The following is an 18794-nucleotide window of genomic DNA, read 5'->3' as shown; positions in this document are numbered from 1 at the left end:
GTGTCCGAACAGAGACTGCCTCCCTCGCTGTGCTCAGCAGTGGCAGACCAAGAGAGACAGATAACAATGAACAGACAAGTGGGATATGGTCAACTGACAGGAGAAGGCGGTAGGGAGATAGCGGGGTGAGGAAATGGAGGTAAGATGTTGGAGAGGGAGGGGAGGCTCAGGAGGGTATTTAGCATGGGGGGGACATGAGTTTACATGAAGCTTTTTCTTGGTGTTGTCTGACAGAAGTTTGTTAACGGTGTGTTCTATCTATCCATGTGTTAGCTTTGGGGAGCCACATGTAAACATCAGAACTGAGCTAGAATTACCCAGGTAAGCTCATACTCCAATTATGAGGGGGTTAAGATGCTGGCTGGCTTACATATGAAACGGGATAAATCTGGTTCTAACGTCTGTATGCTCTCTTATTTACATAGTTACATGACTACTGCAACACAAAATTGATTTTCTGGATCTCCTTATCACCTTAAAATGCAGTTAGGACACAGTGATATCACAACAACAAAGTCTGATAGGACAAAACACATAGTCAGATGATCATGCAGATTCTAAACAAGCCAACAGTTTAGCCAGATTATCTAAACCACTGTATTTGAAGGTAAAACTGAAACAGTGTTAGGCTAGGGTTAGATGTGGCTAATCTTAGTGTTAAGGGGTTACATGAGGTAAGACCCTAACCCTGACCGCTAACCTGTAATGTCACTAATAGTTGCTAATTGCACAATAAAGCCCACAACTATTCTCTAAACAACAATGGATTTTAACAATTTGGGTAATAATTTTACTTTTGATGGATTCATTGAGTTTGGCTAACCTGGAAGTTTGTTTCTAACCTGTCTGATCATCTGACTGCTCATATTTCTTGACCTGTCTGACTTCTTTTTAGTGATCACCACTTACCCAGGTCTCAGCAACCTGGGGAGTACAAGGTTACTACAACTGATAAGAATGGTAAGATCCAAGTTGTACATTTCTATATTAATTATCCTTTAATTCATTTTTTCTTATGACACTGAGATAACTTGTAAGGACTATACTTACAGTATACAGTATTTCAGCCCCAGATAGCCATGTCAGCTAGGGTGCAATAACAGTTTTTCACATTCAAACCTGTGATCAAACCTAATCTATTATGCATTTTCTTTGCATCACCATGATGTAAGTCAAGCATGAATTTGGGTGCAATTTCTGCTTCTGTTGGATGGTATCACTAGAGAAGATGGTCTATCCTGGAGAAAAATCCTGGCACAGAAACTCTTTAAGTTAGCCAGAGCATTTTAGGAGAGATATTGTTTTGCTACACTAGCCATCTAGGTATCCAGCTCTTACTTGTAACTGGTGAGCAGGTGTTTAGTAGCCAACAGGTAAGACAGTTAGTGTTGTCATCTACACAATGACAATATTGAGTTTGACGGAAGGATGTATTTTCTATGAACAAATTGGAAAATTGTAATGCATGCAGATAGTTGCAAGACACTGCAATGTACAGGTCATGCAGATTAAAGCAAAGCTGCAGTGGTTGCAGATGGTCTTCCATTTGAAACCAATGAACTGTTGTTGTATGGAGACAGATCACAGCCTTACTGAGGGATAAAAAACATCTTTAAAAACAACTTTATGGGTACATTGAAACTACTGACCATTCCCTAAACTCTTACCCCAAACAGTGACTGTCCAATCATAGTTAAGCAGCTGTAGGGATTTGGCCCCATGATAAAGCAGTGAGTGTGCCACACTAGCACAACACTTGGTAATACTTGGGAGGATCTTTCCAAAACCAAAAATACAGGGACAAATGTTTAAGGTATATATTAAACAGTGTGTTTATCTGCTCTTAGGCAAACGCTAAATACAACTTACTACCTACAGTAGTAATTTAGCATTACTTACAACTTACAAAGGTATGAGTTAGCATATCATTAATTAAATGAAAAATTCACTGTTGTGAATATGATGATTTCTTAAAACTAGGTCACCTATGTGGTAGAAATGTGCAATTATTTTTGAAATTGGTGCCCTATGACTAGAGAAAACTGAGAAAAAGACTGTAGATTCCCCATACCGCTCTTAAGGGGGAATCCTACAACAACCAGAATGCGTTGCACGCGTCTCGTCTACTCACAGTGTTTATGAAATGCAGGGAGTGAGTAGAGAGACGAAGTGTAGGAGACAATGTTAGTGAGCACTGACATCTGTCTTTTCTGAGGCTTATTTTCATTTACAAAATGTTTTTCCTCATCAAATCTAGATATATTGTACTGATGTACAAAGATCATAACACAACCAGTTCGCTGGAGTCTGTTATGTTATGTGGATCAACTTATCGAGTGCTGCACAGGTAACACCGTCACTGTTCACTGTTGTTCTGTATTCAGAGTTGGCAAAGTCTGACATAATATTCTGTTAAAAAACAAAGTCAAGTTTACTAAAGCACCAAAAAGTTTGCTGCAGCGCGGATTTTTTATTTTAGCAGCCACAGCTCCCGTGGTCGCTTTGTCCTCCACACTCTGTTTTGTCTGATTCCACAGCACTATATTCAGCCGCATAAGCTGTAATAGTTACGCCACATCTCTGCTCTGACATCATATTGTAAAGCTAGTAGTTTGCTTGTGTTAGTGTTTGTTAGGGATCACGGAGAAACTCAACAGCTGAAGCCAGCCTGTGGCTGTAATGTAGCTCTGGTGGTTGCTTCCTCTTCCACACTCTGTTTTGTCTGATTCAAGCACTATATTTGGCCTCAAAACTGTAATAGTATTGCCACATCTCTGCTTCGACATTACATTGTAAAGCTAGTTGTTTTTTGTGTTAGATTCTGCTCTTCTGGATGAATCACGGAGAAACTTAGGAGCTTAGCTTAGCTTAGCTGTGGTTGTAACTTCCTCTTCCAGACTCTGTTGTGTCTGATGACACAGATCAGCCTGATGTTTGGCCTTGTATCATGAAACTAGTTTTCTTTCAAATATACTTATATTTTAAAGTATTTAGAAGTATGATATTTTAATGTCTGCTTTTCCCTATTGCTAGTGTAGCATGGTAAACGGGAGTGTTTTGGAAGACCCACATTTTGCAGTCCTGAAGGCACCACTACAGAAAATGCTGAAACGTAGTCTGTAGTCTAAAGGCAGATCTCCAAAGTCCGCAGGAAGTCCATGTTTTGCATCACACAGTGGACTTTTGCCAGCAAATGAGCGGAGAGCTCTGGGTGTAGGCAACATGGAGGGCAGTTAAACATTGTTCATTTGCATATACTACCCAACTGTAATGATACAATGCTGGTTGAAAATCAGCAAAGTTTCCCTTTAACTAACCTGCATTATTATGTAGTGTTACAGGTGATGTTAAAAATTAGATTCGTCCATCTTTAAAGCCTTTTCTTCTTTAAAAGTGAAACATAGTTCTTTATATGTAAGTAAAGCATAAATCTAATCACTCTGTTGCTTGTGCAAATAATTTATGAATTTATCATGCGAGAAATGACAGTTTGAGCATGTATCTGTCTTTTCTGCACTATAATACTAGAGCTAACTAGCTCAGTCCTGCAATAACAGAACAATGTTCCTCTTTTATTTCTATGTCTTCCACACAGAGTAGCGAGGATGCTGAGTTTTTGCCTGGAACTTGTTAGCTTTGGCTTGATGTATGTAGCTATAAAATGCATATTTAAGACCCTTTTGCAGGTTCTAATTTTGATATTCTTTTAAATGTTTTAAGCAGTCAATAAACTCACAGAGTTAAAGTTGATTTGCTAGCTAGCTAGAGCTAAAAAAAATCTGGTAGCCACAGTTCTCATTTCAGCCAATTTACAATTGCCCACTAAAAATGAAAAGCCTTCTGTCGTTTACCTCGGTCTGAAATCATTTTACCACAAATTTTGAATTGATGAATTTGATGCAAATCTGTCACAGTTATCTGCATATGTGCACTGCAAGAACGGAAAGCTTGACAGGTGTCGCAACAGCGACTAAGTGGGCGGGGCTTATTGAAGTGCAAAGTGCTATTTCTGATTTGTTTGCACTGTAAGTATGCAACAATTGCTCAGTTAAAGAAGGAAGAGGACAATCAATTGACTTGTTATTGGTGATGTGGCCTAAATCACAGGATATCAAATGTTCATTAAACATTCAAAGTCAATAATTAATTAGAGCATGACCACTAGCTGAGTTACTCTGACAGCAGAACAGCCACTGAGTGATGCTGTAGAGTGTAGAAAGATTGCAGTTAGGGACAGTGAGGTGGTCTAATCAGGCTGCACCTTTGACAGAGCAGCAGTGGCAGAGGAGGAAAAGTTATTTAAGGAAAAAGGGGATTCTAAGGATTAATAAGTCTCATCTTCATGGTGGGAATAGGAAAGGCATTCTCTGGCAGCTAAAATGCTAGCAAGTGCAAACCATTTTGGCAGTGCAAAGTCTTCTAAATGCCAAGAGGAAGGAAGAAACACCAGAAAAACTGCCTGGTCTGAGCTGTCAAAACCATATGTTATCCGTACTGCTTTATATTGTACTGACAGTCTATCAATTGTCTTCGTCTCAGATGACAGGAACTCTGGAAGAGCTTGCTATGAAATACTTTTGAAGGTAATTCTGCACTGCACACAATGTGATGGGGATGTAGTATCGCACAAAAGACAAAATCATTGTTTATCCTGCAAGAATCTACCAACTCAAGGAGAATCTGGGAATTTTTTACTTGTGGCTGGTGATGCAATGGAGACTATTTCTATTTTTTTTTTTATCTCATGTGTCATCATAATTCCTAACATTCAGCAATAATATGAAATTACCAAAATTGTGCCTCAGGCTCTCAGCAAAAAAGTGCCTTTATGGCTGGACTCTTGAGTATTAAAAAAGGAAGATGTGATTATTGTGCAGGACCTCATGTCTGGGATAGAAACTGTGTCTTCAAGTCGTGGGTAGAAGAGGGCCGAGAGCCAGATGGAAACACTGGCAGGCTGGAGGACTGAGATCCTCTCTGACCTTCAGTGTCATTGTCTGAACGTGCAGGAAAGGATGGTGGAGGTTGTGGGGAAGAGGATGGAGGTGGTGGGGATTTGACAGGAGAAACAGGTCCAAACTTTAAAGGGAAAGGGAAAGGAGATGAGGACAGCAGTGGCAGAGATACAAGACAGACACAGAAAAACACATAAAGACAACCAGTGAGGGATAGATACAGGGAGGAGGATTGGAGGGTGAGACAGATGAAGAGGAGGGGAGGAGGGGAGTCAGTCTTCTGGCTACTAATCATTGGTCTTTAGCTTGCTTTCCTGCGTTTTTCTTTTGCTCTTCAGTTTTTCACTGGTCAAATCAGGCAAAAGAGTCATGCGAATACATTATCAGGACAAACCCGGCCATGCGACTGTTTGGCAAATCGAACAGGATGACAAAGCTTGCAGCAGCCATTCATAGAGTGAAGGCAGTGGTAAGGCGGTGAGGTTAGGGTTAAAGGGAATGGGGCACCTACAAAGATATCAGTATGCTTCAAATGAAATGCTTGTCAGATGTCAAACAGTGCCAAAACCCCTCCCCCACCACCTTTGTAACGCTGGAATTCAGAGACGTCCAACAATTAATGCAGCTTTTCTGAAACTGATAATCTGACATTCCCACCAGGTGTGTGGAACACCATGCATGGCTCTGAGAAGAGACTTTCCAACAGTGTGTATTAGCCCTTATCCCCATTTGTACAATTCATCATGTCTTACAACTCCCTATGATGACAGGCTTTACACCATTGACTGTTCGACCATTCATACAACTGGTTGGTTTGAAGCATACTGAACCCTTTAGGTTACAGCCGAGCGCAATCTGGTGAAGTTGAAAAGCTGTTTATTGCCAGTAGGCCACGGCCATAGCCTCCAGGTGCCATTCTTTTTATTGCTCATAAAGAAACGCAGGACAGAGTTGACATACTGCAGCCTGTGCCAGAAAGCACCAAATTAGACATGCCACCAACTACACTGTATGCAGGTACAACTGTGGAAATCCTCCCCTGCACACACATACACACACATGCCATCTTCCCTCAGCAAGTATGAAAAAATTCCTAATGTGTCTAGTCCATCTGTGACTGCAGTTACAGTCATGCTAAAGCAATGGAATGACATGGAGAAAGCCAACAGCACCACCAAGTGGAAGATCAGCGTACAGTTCAAAAAGGTAAAGTACATTAAAATGTGGACATCTGCCATATACTTCATGAACAACATATATACAACAATTTATTTATGTTCAGTACTGTACATTTGTGTGTGTCTTCCTCATAACGTTCCTCCATGCAAGTCTGTACATATTATTTAAAACATTTGAAATGGTGGGAATATACAGTATTTAGAGGTAGCAAGACTCTTTGTGGCTGGTTACAGGTACAGATGTTTGGACTTTTGAAGAACAAGGCTGGAATATTATCCATGCTAAGTGTGCCCTCAGGGGCCCTGAAAGCTAATAGTGGTCTATGTGGCAATTACTTTGTGGTAATATGATTAATTTGGAATTTGTTTGGCAGTATGCACTATAACAACCAACTGAGAGGGTAAATGATCTTAGGTGATTCTCATATTTTTTTAACCAAATCTTTAGCCCCTGTCTTGAGGTATTAAGATCTAGTTTTAATACCTTTAATATATCAGTTGATATTATATTTACATGGTACATGTTCCTGAACAAATTTGTTTTTAAAGCCCCTGCACACACCTGGACATTTATTTTCAGTTATGGCTTATTAGACCTTTACTTAGGGGGAAGTGGGGTGGAGCTATGATGGTAATCAAATAAGGTCAGTAAACTCAATGGACTAATAAGAATGATAAAAGCGTAATTGGGCATTTCCACTGCAGGAACTTTCACATGGGACCAAGAACCTTTTGAGGAACTCAGGAACTAAACCTGTGTTAGGAGGAACCAGAGACTAAGTTACTTACTTCCTGTAGGATAGCTGCAGGTGTAAAAAAAAAAAAAAGAAGATAAGGGGTAGTTCATTCTGAGGGGGGAGGGACCATCGCTGCAGTAACTATGACATGTCTACTGCTTCATTCATACAGTAAGGAAGTAGAGGGTGTGACCATTATTGATTATAGGACATGGGACGAATATGTCTTGCTGTTAATTTACATCAAAAACAAAGTTAGTCTGTGTGGTCAGTTTCCCAACAACACAGCCTAACCAAAGGCCATTTTATGCTTTCGGCGTTCCACATCTGTGGACAGCTGTGGACTTCCATTTTTTCCAGAGTTGTAAAATCCAGTCTGTGAGTATTACAAACTGCTGTGCAGTGTTTTTCTAATCAGCCTTTAAATGCAATTATCTGTTACTCCAACTGGACTTGCTTGATCATAAGTCATTGTCTCACTGGAACTTTAAACAAAACGCCCACACCAACACAGTCCCTTGTATTGTTTTACACAGGACTGTTTTCAGTCTGAATGCAGCTGAGGAATTCCTGTATGTTGCTGAACAACAAGAAAAAGTCGAAAAAAGAAAAGATACAGCTTAAAGAGAACAGGAATACAGTACATATATACAGAAGACGAGACAGGCAGTTGGAGCGCTTGCAATGAGTATAGTCCACGCAGTCACAAATTGGATGATGGAATTTACATCACGCAGACCAACCCGGACCCTTGAGGCCACGCAGACGCGAAAAGCATGAATTGGCCTTAACAGAGCAAGATACAGGCAGAGAGAGAGAGAGAGTGAGAACAAAGAACAACATGAGACTCAACTGTGTTGTTGTTTCCTCGTGTGTGAAAATTTCATTCCAATTGTTTTTTCAAACTGTCATCGGTCTTATTTGCCTAATCTACATGGTTCCTCAGATGTGGTGGAAAGGCAAACAAATGGTGACTGGGACTTTTTCCTAGTTTAGTTCCTGAGATTAGTTCCTCTGCTTCCATAGTTCCTGGAACTTGTTGGTTGAAATGGGACTATAAGTCCCACCTTAACAGATGCAGGACAGTGGGGGAGATGTCAGGCAGTCTTGAGAAAGGTCTAATCAGGCAACATAAATGAAAACACCTGCATGGGTAGAGCTTCAGTGTGTACAGATTGTAACATGTTTTGAAGCAAATTGCAAATTGGGCTATATAAATAGCGTTGACGTGACTTGTGTGTAGGGGCTTTAATCAAATCATCATAAACTAAATCCTGAATGATAGTTAACTTAAAGCATTCCATTGTAGACTGGGCCTTGGGCCAAAATGTGTTAGGGGAATGTGTGTGGGGGGCTCAGTAGGGGCCAAGAAGTTTTGCCCAGGGCTCCCTACTGTAGGTTTACTGAGCTGCCTGAACTCAGGGTAAAACTAAGATCATTTTCAGTAAAGACTTGGGCTTAAAAACCAGTCTGAGATTTGGGAAAAATTCTTATTTTTGACATCTTGCTCAGAGTCAAATAGGAAGAATAATATCAGTTTCATTAGGACAGGAATGTCTTTAGCATAGCTTATCACAAAGCTGGAAGCAGCTCCTTTCAACAACTTGTAAGCTTTATTCTAATAGTGGATGAAAATTAAGTCTACTCAAGAATAACCAAAATACTGATGAGTATTTCCAACCAACGTTGCTGGACTCACCGCTGGTTGCAGCTGGCCATTGATGCTCGCTGTACGGAAAGGTGAGTTGGTGGAAAGACGCTTGTCCCACTCACTGGGCCGAGGCTCCGGTACAGACTCCATGAAACTCCTCTTCAGCTCACTGATGCTAGTGTGGTGACGCATGATCTCAGTCTGGGTCTTATCCACATCCTTCAACAAAAATGAAGAAGTCAGAATAGGTAGATAGATAGGAGAGAGTGACAGTAATTAGAGAAAACAATACACAATGAGGGAGAGATGTGAAAGAAAGGAGGGCCATAAAGAAAATAAAAGTTTATATAGCAAAGAAAGGAGACAAATAGACAAAATAGTGAATCAGATCAGATTGGAAAAGGAAGTTGTAAGAAGAATTTGCCTCACTTTCACTATGTTGACTTTTCTTTTTTTTTTTAATATGCTTTACAGCTTTGTGTTATTTCAAATACATGTGATTGGATTGAACCTGCATATTCCCAATGACATGCTGAGATCATGAAAGAACATTTTTCAGACAAACCAGACACCCAACTGCATTGGGAGGAGTCATCATCTGTTTCCTGTGATCCATATTTCAGCCCAGCAGCAATCACTGAGATTTTGCCATTGCAAAATCTCCCTCATGTGGGTCATGATAACAGAGATATAGCAGCAGATGCACAGAGGAATGTCCTGATTAGCAGTTACTGGTAAGGCACATATATTATGTCAGTTCTTTTAGATTATATCAATGCCAGCAAAAGAAGATGTTTAATGTTAAGGGAAACAGGAGGTGTTGTGTTTGTCTGAAAAACCTGCATATGACGAGAAGCTCTTAAGGAATCAAAGCAGGGGTAGTGTATGTTGTAAACATCCTACCCCTGGTTGGTACAGGCGCATAATACGAAAGCAGTATACAAAGGAGAAGTAGTCCATACAATGACTATTGTAAGCTCCAAAAGATTAATATGGCAAAGATGTGTATTATATCTCAACACAAGGTCAATTTGTTTTAGCTGTTCATCTCATGATGGCAAGTTGTTATGGAATTGTAGATGCTGAAATTTCCATTTTTCTCCGAGCACTTTGAGGACTTCTCATCCATATTTGCTCAAAATGTTCAAAGTTCATTCTTAACCTTGGAAACAGCAACTATCCAAAAATCTGCAACCACAACTTCCATTCACTAAATTTACATGATTCAAATAACAAACTTAAAGGACCAGTGTAAGATTTAAGGGCATCTATTGGTACAAAAATTGGCAGAAATGTTTCACACATAGGTTCTCCTACATGCTTGGAATGGGAGGGGGAGGGGAGGGGCATTCAGTTGGTTGCAATCTGCAACCTCACTGCTAGATGCCACTAAATCCTACACCCTGTTCCTTTAAATCTCTACATATATCCTGTTTAGGTTACAGCCTTTTAAGGAACAAATATCTTTTACATACTACAATTATGTAGTACCAAATCATTTTGGGATGAAGGTTGTTATTTTGCATCATGTTATATCCCAAATGAAGGATAGCTTTTATATACAGCCTGTTTTTCATTCACATGGCTATTTGTCTGACAAAGAAATTCAAGGTAAAAATGTTGTATCTTTTTTTTTTTTTGGAGCTTGTAATATTCAGAGTGTGTACTCACTCTTTTTTCCTTTCCATAAAACCTTAACCATTAATTTATTATTACAATTTCCTTAACAGTAATTTAATTATGGTTCCAAACAAGGTACTGTACTGGAACCATTTTTTTTTTATCAATTTAATCTCTGTTTTCTGCATAGGGATAACTGGAGGACCTGGTTATCCTTGCTTAGCACAAAAACTGGAGGCAGAAGGAAACAAGTGGCCTAGCTTTGTCAAAAGTGGAAAGAAAAAAAAACTGCCACACACGTTGGCAAGCTGCATCATTTACTTTTCAAATATACAGACAGTACAGACACACCGAGAGGGGGATGACATGTGACAGAAGTTGCAGGCTAAAGCTGATAGCTATTGTGTGGGCTGTAAAACAAAACTATCAGCTTAAAGAGGCTAAAAAAGTTCAGTGGGGCTGCAGAGTTGGTGACAGTTCACTGTGGGTTCATCTTTACGACTGACCTCTTTCACACTACACATAGTCTTTTGATTCACTAGGTGTACTGTATAGAAATATTGATGAATGCTGCTTTAAAGTGAGCGTTTCACACTAAACATGTCATCCCTCTCTTGTGATATGATACAAACTCAGCACAGAATGTCACAGAGCACAGTGAAGTAATCAGGGCAACAGAAGCTAGAGTAAGAGTCACAGACAGAGAGTAAATACAGCGTATGAGGGAGTGATGTTGGTGTAGAAAGTGAAATGAAGAGTAAAGTCCTCAGTAACCATGAGAATGAATGTGGCCAGACAATGAGAACAACAGCAGTGTCTAGAATCTGTTTGTGACATCACTGAGACATACATGACTGGGAAGGATAAAATATGTATTTTCTCATAATGTTGTCTGTCACTAGATATCACGGCAAAGCAGCAGACCAGGTACTGAAACAAGTCATTAAAGGATAGTGGGTTTTTGGAGCTTTTTTTCTGAAAACAGCTGCCTGTTGTGACTGAAAACGACCCTATGAGAGCGCTGAGAGTGAACCAAAACAGTAAAGTTGCAGCTGCAAAGCAATGATCTGAAACTTGTAGAGAGCCCCATAAAGCCAAGAGGAGCTGCAGAGTCACTGATAATTCTCTGCAAGGTCATTACTATGAGCCACACCACCACACGCCGACCACAGTGCACAGCAGGACTGATAGACATGTTGCCGAGATCTGCCATTTGAAATGCAGTTTTGGGACGTTTGAGGTTTGCACCGTCCACCAGCACTGAACAGTCTTGCTTCAGCAGCTCCCGGCACCAACACCGCACCGGGCTGCCCTGTGAAAGTGGTGGACCTTGGCAACGTGTCTGTCAGTCCTGTGGTGCACTGTGCAGCAGCAGCAGTCCCATGAAGAGAGATCTGACAAGGAAGAAAAAGGCAAAACGGCCGCACCGCCAAAACAACTGGCAGCTGCTTTCTGTTAATTTATCTCCAGCAGCAGGAGACTGTAAAGAGGAGAGCAAGTGAGAGGGAGAGTCAGTGTGTTGTGCTAATTGTAGTCTCATTTGTGGTCTGATAAATAGTATATTCATCAAATTCAGTGCTATATTTTCCAAGCTATGCATAAAAGAGCCTCTACGCTTGACTCAAACTGTTAACTCATTGTCCTTCAGAATTAATGTTTTCCCATTACTCAACACCAGACACCCACACAGTTGATCTATGCACTCTGATGTCGGTCAACCAATAGGCGAAAAGTTGACCCCATGACACAATTCGACACCCCCTCATTTGCATAATGAAGCAGAAATGCATGAAGAAATATAAACAGACATACAGAAAATATTAAAGTTTGGGGAAATGAATAGGGGGGAATTGCAAAGGGAAAATAATACAGAAATAAATACATGAATAAATGAATAAATTTACAAATGAATAAATTAATTAATAAAATGGAAAATTAAATGGAAAAGTAAATAAATAGGGGAATTATACAGAGGTAAATAAATATAGAAACCAATTAAAACAGAAATATCAATGTATGTCACATTTTATCAATTAATTAATGCCTACATTTATTTTTAATATTATTTTTGGTGAATTTTGGTGCAGTTTCAGTCCTCCATATGTAGCCACTTTAACTGTGACAAAATCCAGAGAGAAGCTCCACTTCGGTCTGAACCACAAAAACAAGCATTATCTGCTTGTCATGCACCTTTGCTACATACAAAGTACAAAAACCTGAATACCATGATCCAGATGATAACAAGTCAAAATTTATATGCCTTTTTTTTGAATATGTATGTTTTTGTTTTTTTATTTTTAAATAAAAACCTTTTACTATATCATATAGATAGATAGGGTACATTGCTCTCTTGGAGATTCACATTGATCTTACAGTAGCAACCTTGAAAACTGTCCTGTAAATCTTTGACTTCAACAGCTAGACTTATCTCTGCTATTTTTATCTTTTTTAAAATTGTAATGCTGCTTTAGAAGATACATGTGAGTGTGACAGATGACAATGTATATCCCAGACATTTAACCTTTGTATTGTTTGTTTCAGCACCAAAGGCTGCAGCTGCAGTGCCAGTTTCAATTTAACCAAGACTAAATTACAGAAGACACGACTCCCAATCATATATTTCATAAAATGAACATAGGAAATGACAATGTCAAAGAGAAGTGAAGCTACTTGCATGAGAATCAGATAGGAAAATAGTGCATGCCAAGCCTTTAGGGTTAAGCTGAAAACAAGGCAAGAAATGATAAACAGAGGCGTCAGAGCAAAAAGAAAAGCAACAGAAATTCCATGCAGACAGAGAAACATGACGGCAAAAAGTCAGAACAGATATCTGAAGACTGAAGATACAAACCTCCAACATTAAATTGCTATGTCTGATATAAATAGTTTCACCCTCAAGTTTCTTAGCTCTTTTCTGTGGAAAATGAAGAAAAAGGAAACAGCTGGTTGGAAATGCAGAATTCATTCAAACATTTGAATATTTGATTTGCAGTGGAATCCAATGAGCAGCACAGACCTTGGCAATGACATCATTCACAAAAAATGAAAGAGCTATGGGGTTGCAGGAACACAGAGCATTGGCTGTAGTGCCCAGCTCAGCAGGGGATTCACCTGTCCTCTGCTGAGCAACCCCCTTACCCCCCCCCACACACACACACACATACACTCACACAACGGTCATGTGTATGAGAAGCCAGGCAGATACACACTCACTGCTGTGAGTGGAAGTGGAAGGAAGTCTCATGCTGTGCATGCAAAAGCTGCTGCAGTGCAGTGGAGTGTACAGGAGGGAGAGGCATTGCTGCGTGTCTACTTGTCTGTCGAGTTTTTCACTACAGTCACTTCAGGAATTGGCATATTTAAAAAAAAAACATATTAATTTCTGAATATTTTCACATTTCAACCCTCCTGACTGATTCATGAAAATTTTGAATCTTAAAATTTCAAAATTGATCGACTAGCTGAGGCAGTTTGGTATACAAATACAAGCTATACAACTTGTATGCATCCCTGACTCTCTGGATGACAGTGTACTGCAAATGAATTCAAATTAGCTATGTGGACAGGAATATAACCTGAAAGATACACATAACCATTTTTAATTAATTAACATTTTAGGCATATTGCACAGGGGTGTACTCAGTTTTTTATTTTTTAAATTTTTTTTATTTTAACAATTCTGGTTACGTTCCTTCAAAACTACAAACTGCTTTACACTTTAAACAAAGCCACTGCAAAATCAAGCATATTCGATCACAAAAATCACAAAAATATCTGTAAAGTCCCACAGGGACTGATCAACAGTAATGTGAGCTTTTCCTAAACAGAAATGAACAGATGTATGTGATATAACCAAAGGTCCTCCCTCACACTGGTTATTTTGTAAAGTAAGTATATCTGCAAGTTTGCTTCTGGAGAAGGACGAACATAGTTTTACACAAGAAAAAACAAGTAAAAAATGTTTTAATTAAAAGTAGGACTAAATGATTTGACCAAGTAATAACTTGCACAATGGATTGATTTTTCCTTGGTCTCACAGCAAGTTATCTTACAGTTCACAGCACATGGACAAGCCTTCACAGAGAGACAAACAGCCAGAAATCATAAAACAGTAGAGAGATTAAAGCACTTGCTGTCTCCTTGTGTGATGGGAAACAACACTGTTTGAAAACAGAAAAGGAAATGAAAAGTCTCATGGTGTGTAACTGATGCAGGGATGTGGATAGTGAGTCAGCAGAACACCGACTGAGGAGCATGCTAACCTTCCTCACTCGCACCATCTCCATCTTTGTTTTGTCCTGAGGAGAGTGCTGCTCCCCCACCACAGGAAAAGACAGAGTTATGTTTGTATTACTTTCCTGCTTCAAGCTAACTCAGCAACAAACTATTTGTAAGACAGTAAAGCACACATGCATGGAGGCTTTCAGGTGACCTAACACCTCTTCTGACAGTGACACAGTGACAACACACAACTTCACTTTCTCAACTTTACTGAAAAGTCATACTGTAGATTCTCATATAAAATCCGGGACTCAAATAATTGCTGAGTTTCAAATAAAAGCATGCTGCACGAATAAATAAAGGTCAGTCCATAATAAAGGCCCAGTAAAACAAGTCAAGTTATCTGCTCAGAACACTTTCTAAACCCCCTTTCAGACATGCACCCCTTTACTTTAATCTGCTGCTGCTAGCTTGTTGTGCTACATAGCACAACCTTTTGATCTTGCACTAAAGTTCTTTACAATGTACAATGTAGTACAAAGTCACAAGGTCGTGCTATGTAGCACAACAAGCTAGCAAAGCACTGTAAACAGAACTATGTTCGTGGCATCTCCCATACAAGGAACTACTCTCCTGAGACTAAAAATGTTGTTGCTGTTTTTACACTTTGGAGCCGTTTCTAAATGAACTAACATGACAATGATCTTGATAATGAAGGAACATGTTACCCAGTGCAGCAGTGTGGCTCATTGACATGTTTTTAATAGTTTTATTTTGGACAACAACAGAGGTCTATGGCACAGAGGAATAAGATACGCACAGGTGACAAATTAAAGGAAAAGCTGGTACAGGTCTGAATGTTTGAGCCCTACAGTGAGAAGATCTGATGGTTCTATTATGCTGTGGGGGGCATTTTGATGTGGTGTTCCTCAGCCTTGGCATTGATTCTACAAGTCTCCGGAACTCTTCTGGAGGGATGAACACCATTCTTTAAAAAGATTTTCTCTCACCCCCTTTTTGATGATGGTGATGAAGAGCACTGTCTAACACATCAGTCCAAAATCTCCCATAGGTGTTCAATCGGGTTGAGATCTGGTGACTGTGAAGGTCATAGCATATGAGTGACATAATTTTCATATCCATCAAACCATTCTGTGACCCTTCATGCCCTGTGAATTGGGACATTGTCATCCTGGAAGAGACCACTGCCATCAGGATAGAAATGTTTCATCATAGGATAAAGGTGATGACTCAGAACAACTTTGTATTGATTTGCAGTGATCCTTCCCTCTAAGGGGACAAGTGGACCCAAACCATGCCAGCAAAATGCCCCCCAAAGCATAACAGAGCCACCAGATCCCCTCACTGTAGGGATCAAGCATTCAGACCTGGACCAGTTTTTCCTTTAATTTGTCACCCGTCTGTATATCTGAAGACTTTGAATACACACACAGTACTTGTAAGTAGATCAGTTCCTTGTTGGTTTGTTCTGCTCACAAGGTTTGATGACAATAAGAAAAATATAGAAAATCGCCATCCATATCTTTTAATACTTTCATTCTCCAGTTTCTTTACAATTAATTACAATTTCTTTCACTTTGCCGTTTTTCTCAATCAGTGTTCAGTTATCATCAGTGTAAGTGTTGTGGAAATGGAAATAATGAATTTATCAATACAACAGGTAAATATGAAGGAAGTGTTGTATTAACAAATAAAATATAAATATAAATTGGGAGCAGATCAGAAACTATTAGATATATTGAAACCAGGACAAGAAATAAAGACCTGTTTCTAATATGAGTCTGGGTCTTTATGCAGTTCTTTTTGTTGTTGTTATTGTTGTTGTTGTTGTTGTTGTTGAGAATTTACAGTATGAATCAAACATCTAAGCTTGCTTTTGCTTTTCTAAAAGCAGTCTATCTTCCTTGATTTTTTTCTTTTTTTACCCTCAAAGACAGACAACACATGCTGTTGTATCCTCATTTTGACAGTTGTCCTTGCTTACTTTATACCCGCTCTTTTCAAAATATACTGCATGTAGTGCATATAATCGTTTTTGTTGTTCATTTATTTAACTATGTATCTGTAGTTTTATGGTTTTTACAATACTGGTTCAGTCTGATCATGCATCAAAGAAAACAAACCTGGCTCTTTTTCTCTCTTTCCCCATTGGCAGTAGTCACAGAGGGGGAATGCCTCCGCTCTCTCCTGGCCATTGTCTGGTAGCACAGATACAGCTCACACATCAGGATCAATTCCATGCACAACCAGGACTAAAATGTTCCATAAAAGTATTCTGTTTTATATTAAGCTAAAGACAGCTTATGGTACATTGTCCTTTTTATCTCTGTGCTCCATACCAACACTTTATCATAAACATTACTGAGGATTAATGGGCTCCATGCAAACACTTGAAATAATAGTTTAGGAAATACATTTATTCTCTTTCATTCTAAGAGTGAGATGAGAAAATTAATCAATCTCATGTCCGTGTGTTAAGTACAAAGCTGGAGTCAGGACGTGGTTAGTCTAGGTCAGCAAGATTGGAAACAGGGGGAAGCTAGCTTGGCTCTGTGTAAAGTTCAAAAATATACCCAACAACACCTCTAAAGCTTGCAAATAACAGGTATTTAGTAAGTTGTGGTTTATAGGGTGAGTCATGTGCTGGAAATATTTCTTGGCAAACAGCCAGGAGCAGTGACTGTGAGGCTTCCTGAAATCTTGTCATTGCAGTGAGGTTGCCAGGTTTAGTATCATAACTACACACAGGGGCATCATGCAGTAATTTTTTGAGGGGGCACAGTTGCACAATATGTTAATGTTTACACCAAACCAAGTTGTTACCAGTAATTATGCGTGCTGCTCACGCTATGTTTGCTCAAAAGATTTGTGCCTTGTCTGTAGTGGCGCTACACAATCGCCATGATTAATCTTCTCATCTCATTCTCAGAAAGATGGTGAATAAGTGAATGGTCCTTAAAATTTTAATTTACAGTAAATGTATGGCACTCTGCTAAATAAATATGCCTCTAGCAGGATAATGATATGATTTCATCGCTCAATTAATAAGTGAGTGACTAGTGGTCAAATAGTCAACCAAAACGTCAAAAACTCACTATATTCCACATCTTCTCTCTGGCTTTGTCCGGGATGTCTGATGTTAAGTGCCTTCACATTTCCCTACTTTTGTTTGATTAAAAACAGTGAAAAGCCCAACTTTGTGATGTATAGGAGTGATTCCACTACCTTGATTTCTGGAGTGGACTCTGGTTTGGGGCTGTGGCTCTTGGTGGACTCTGCTGACCGACTCGCCGCCTTTACCTCTGCCTTCCTGTCTGCTGAGCGGCGACCCCTAGGTGTGTAGCCATCATGGCAGTCAGTGCGTGGCAGGTTAGGTAGCAGCGGGGACGGGGTTGCCTCCCCGGGAGACACCGGCGACATGACTGGGGCGCTGACCGGACGAGTAGATTTGTTGTCAGGGGTGGACGCCATGGCTGGAGGAGACAGAGGGAAGAGACAATGGCTTCATTTTAGCAATGAAAAATGTGTTAAAGGATAAGGCTGGTGATTTTCTATATTTTTCTCATTGTCAACAAACTCATGTGCAGAGGCAAACCAACAGTGCACTGATATACTAAGACATCAGAACTAGCAGAACCAAATTATCTACAAAAGGCAGAGATCCAATCCTGAGGTCACCTTACTGAACACTCTCCACCATCTAGATACAGCAAGAGATTTTGTCCATGAAGATCATAAACAGAATTGGCACAACCCTGGCGACAACACTCACTAACAAACTGCTTGACTTCCTGCTGAAAATACAGCATTGTTATCTCCCTGTGTAACTATGTCCAAAGTCAGAAAGCCTTTCTAAATTCAAAGAACTGACTTGATGATGGGAGGGATGATAAATGATCAAGGTTGTCCAAGCTGGCCTTTTTAACCAGCTCTGTGAGTTTGTTAATGATGCATTGACAGCACACACATCTGACCTCAACCTCTGGAGGACCAGCAACAGCAGTCCAATCTACTGCTCATGTGCAGTTACATACACATACTGGCACACACACATATTCGCATAAGTCAAACTATATGTAATAAAAAAAAAGCAGGAAGTTAAAGGACAGGTTCACAATTTTTCAAGTGTGTCTTAAAACAACAGTCAGGTGTCCATATGAACAGTGAAAGAGGTTTTCCTCGCTGTAATCATTCCTCCTGTCCATACTGGCTATTAAAAGATCCCCTTCAAATGTTCTTTCAATGTAAATGATGGGGGAAAAAAGTGTCCACACAGTCATTTTGTGAAAAAATACATTTAAAAGTTTATCTGAAGCTTCTATGAGGCTTCAGCAGTCTGAGTTAGTCATATCAAGTGGATATCTACCACATTTACGTCTCCTGTGAACTGAGTATTAAACCGCCATACAAA

At 39.7% G+C, this 18794-nt stretch overlaps 1 protein-coding gene across 10 annotated transcripts in view; it reads right to left on the bottom strand.

Moving 5' to 3' along the window:
- Positions 1 to 18794, bottom strand: part of epb41a (erythrocyte membrane protein band 4.1a) — a 103587-nt gene that overhangs the window by 28574 nt on the left and 56219 nt on the right. For 8 of the 10 annotated variants that reach the window (XM_042435511.1, XM_042435512.1, XM_042435503.1 and 5 more), the window contains 5 exons: positions 17609 to 17856; positions 16507 to 16581; positions 14404 to 14451; positions 12993 to 13055; positions 8570 to 8740 (listed from right to left, as the gene is read on the bottom strand). In XM_042435511.1, the coding sequence (XP_042291445.1) occupies positions 8570 to 8740; positions 12993 to 13055; positions 14404 to 14451; positions 16507 to 16581; positions 17609 to 17856 (605 nt within the window). The remainder of the gene's footprint in view (positions 1 to 8569; positions 8741 to 12992; positions 13056 to 14403; positions 14452 to 16506; positions 16582 to 17608; positions 17857 to 18794) is intronic. The other 2 variants (XM_042435506.1, XM_042435509.1) reach the window with 2 other exon arrangements.

This window comes from Thunnus maccoyii, chromosome 15, assembly GCF_910596095.1.
Source record: "Thunnus maccoyii chromosome 15, fThuMac1.1, whole genome shotgun sequence".
In the NCBI taxonomy this organism is placed as follows: domain Eukaryota; kingdom Metazoa; phylum Chordata; class Actinopteri; order Scombriformes; family Scombridae; genus Thunnus; species Thunnus maccoyii.
The sequence above is the reverse complement of the archived record's forward strand: the minus strand, read 5'-3'. Positions and strand labels throughout refer to the sequence as shown.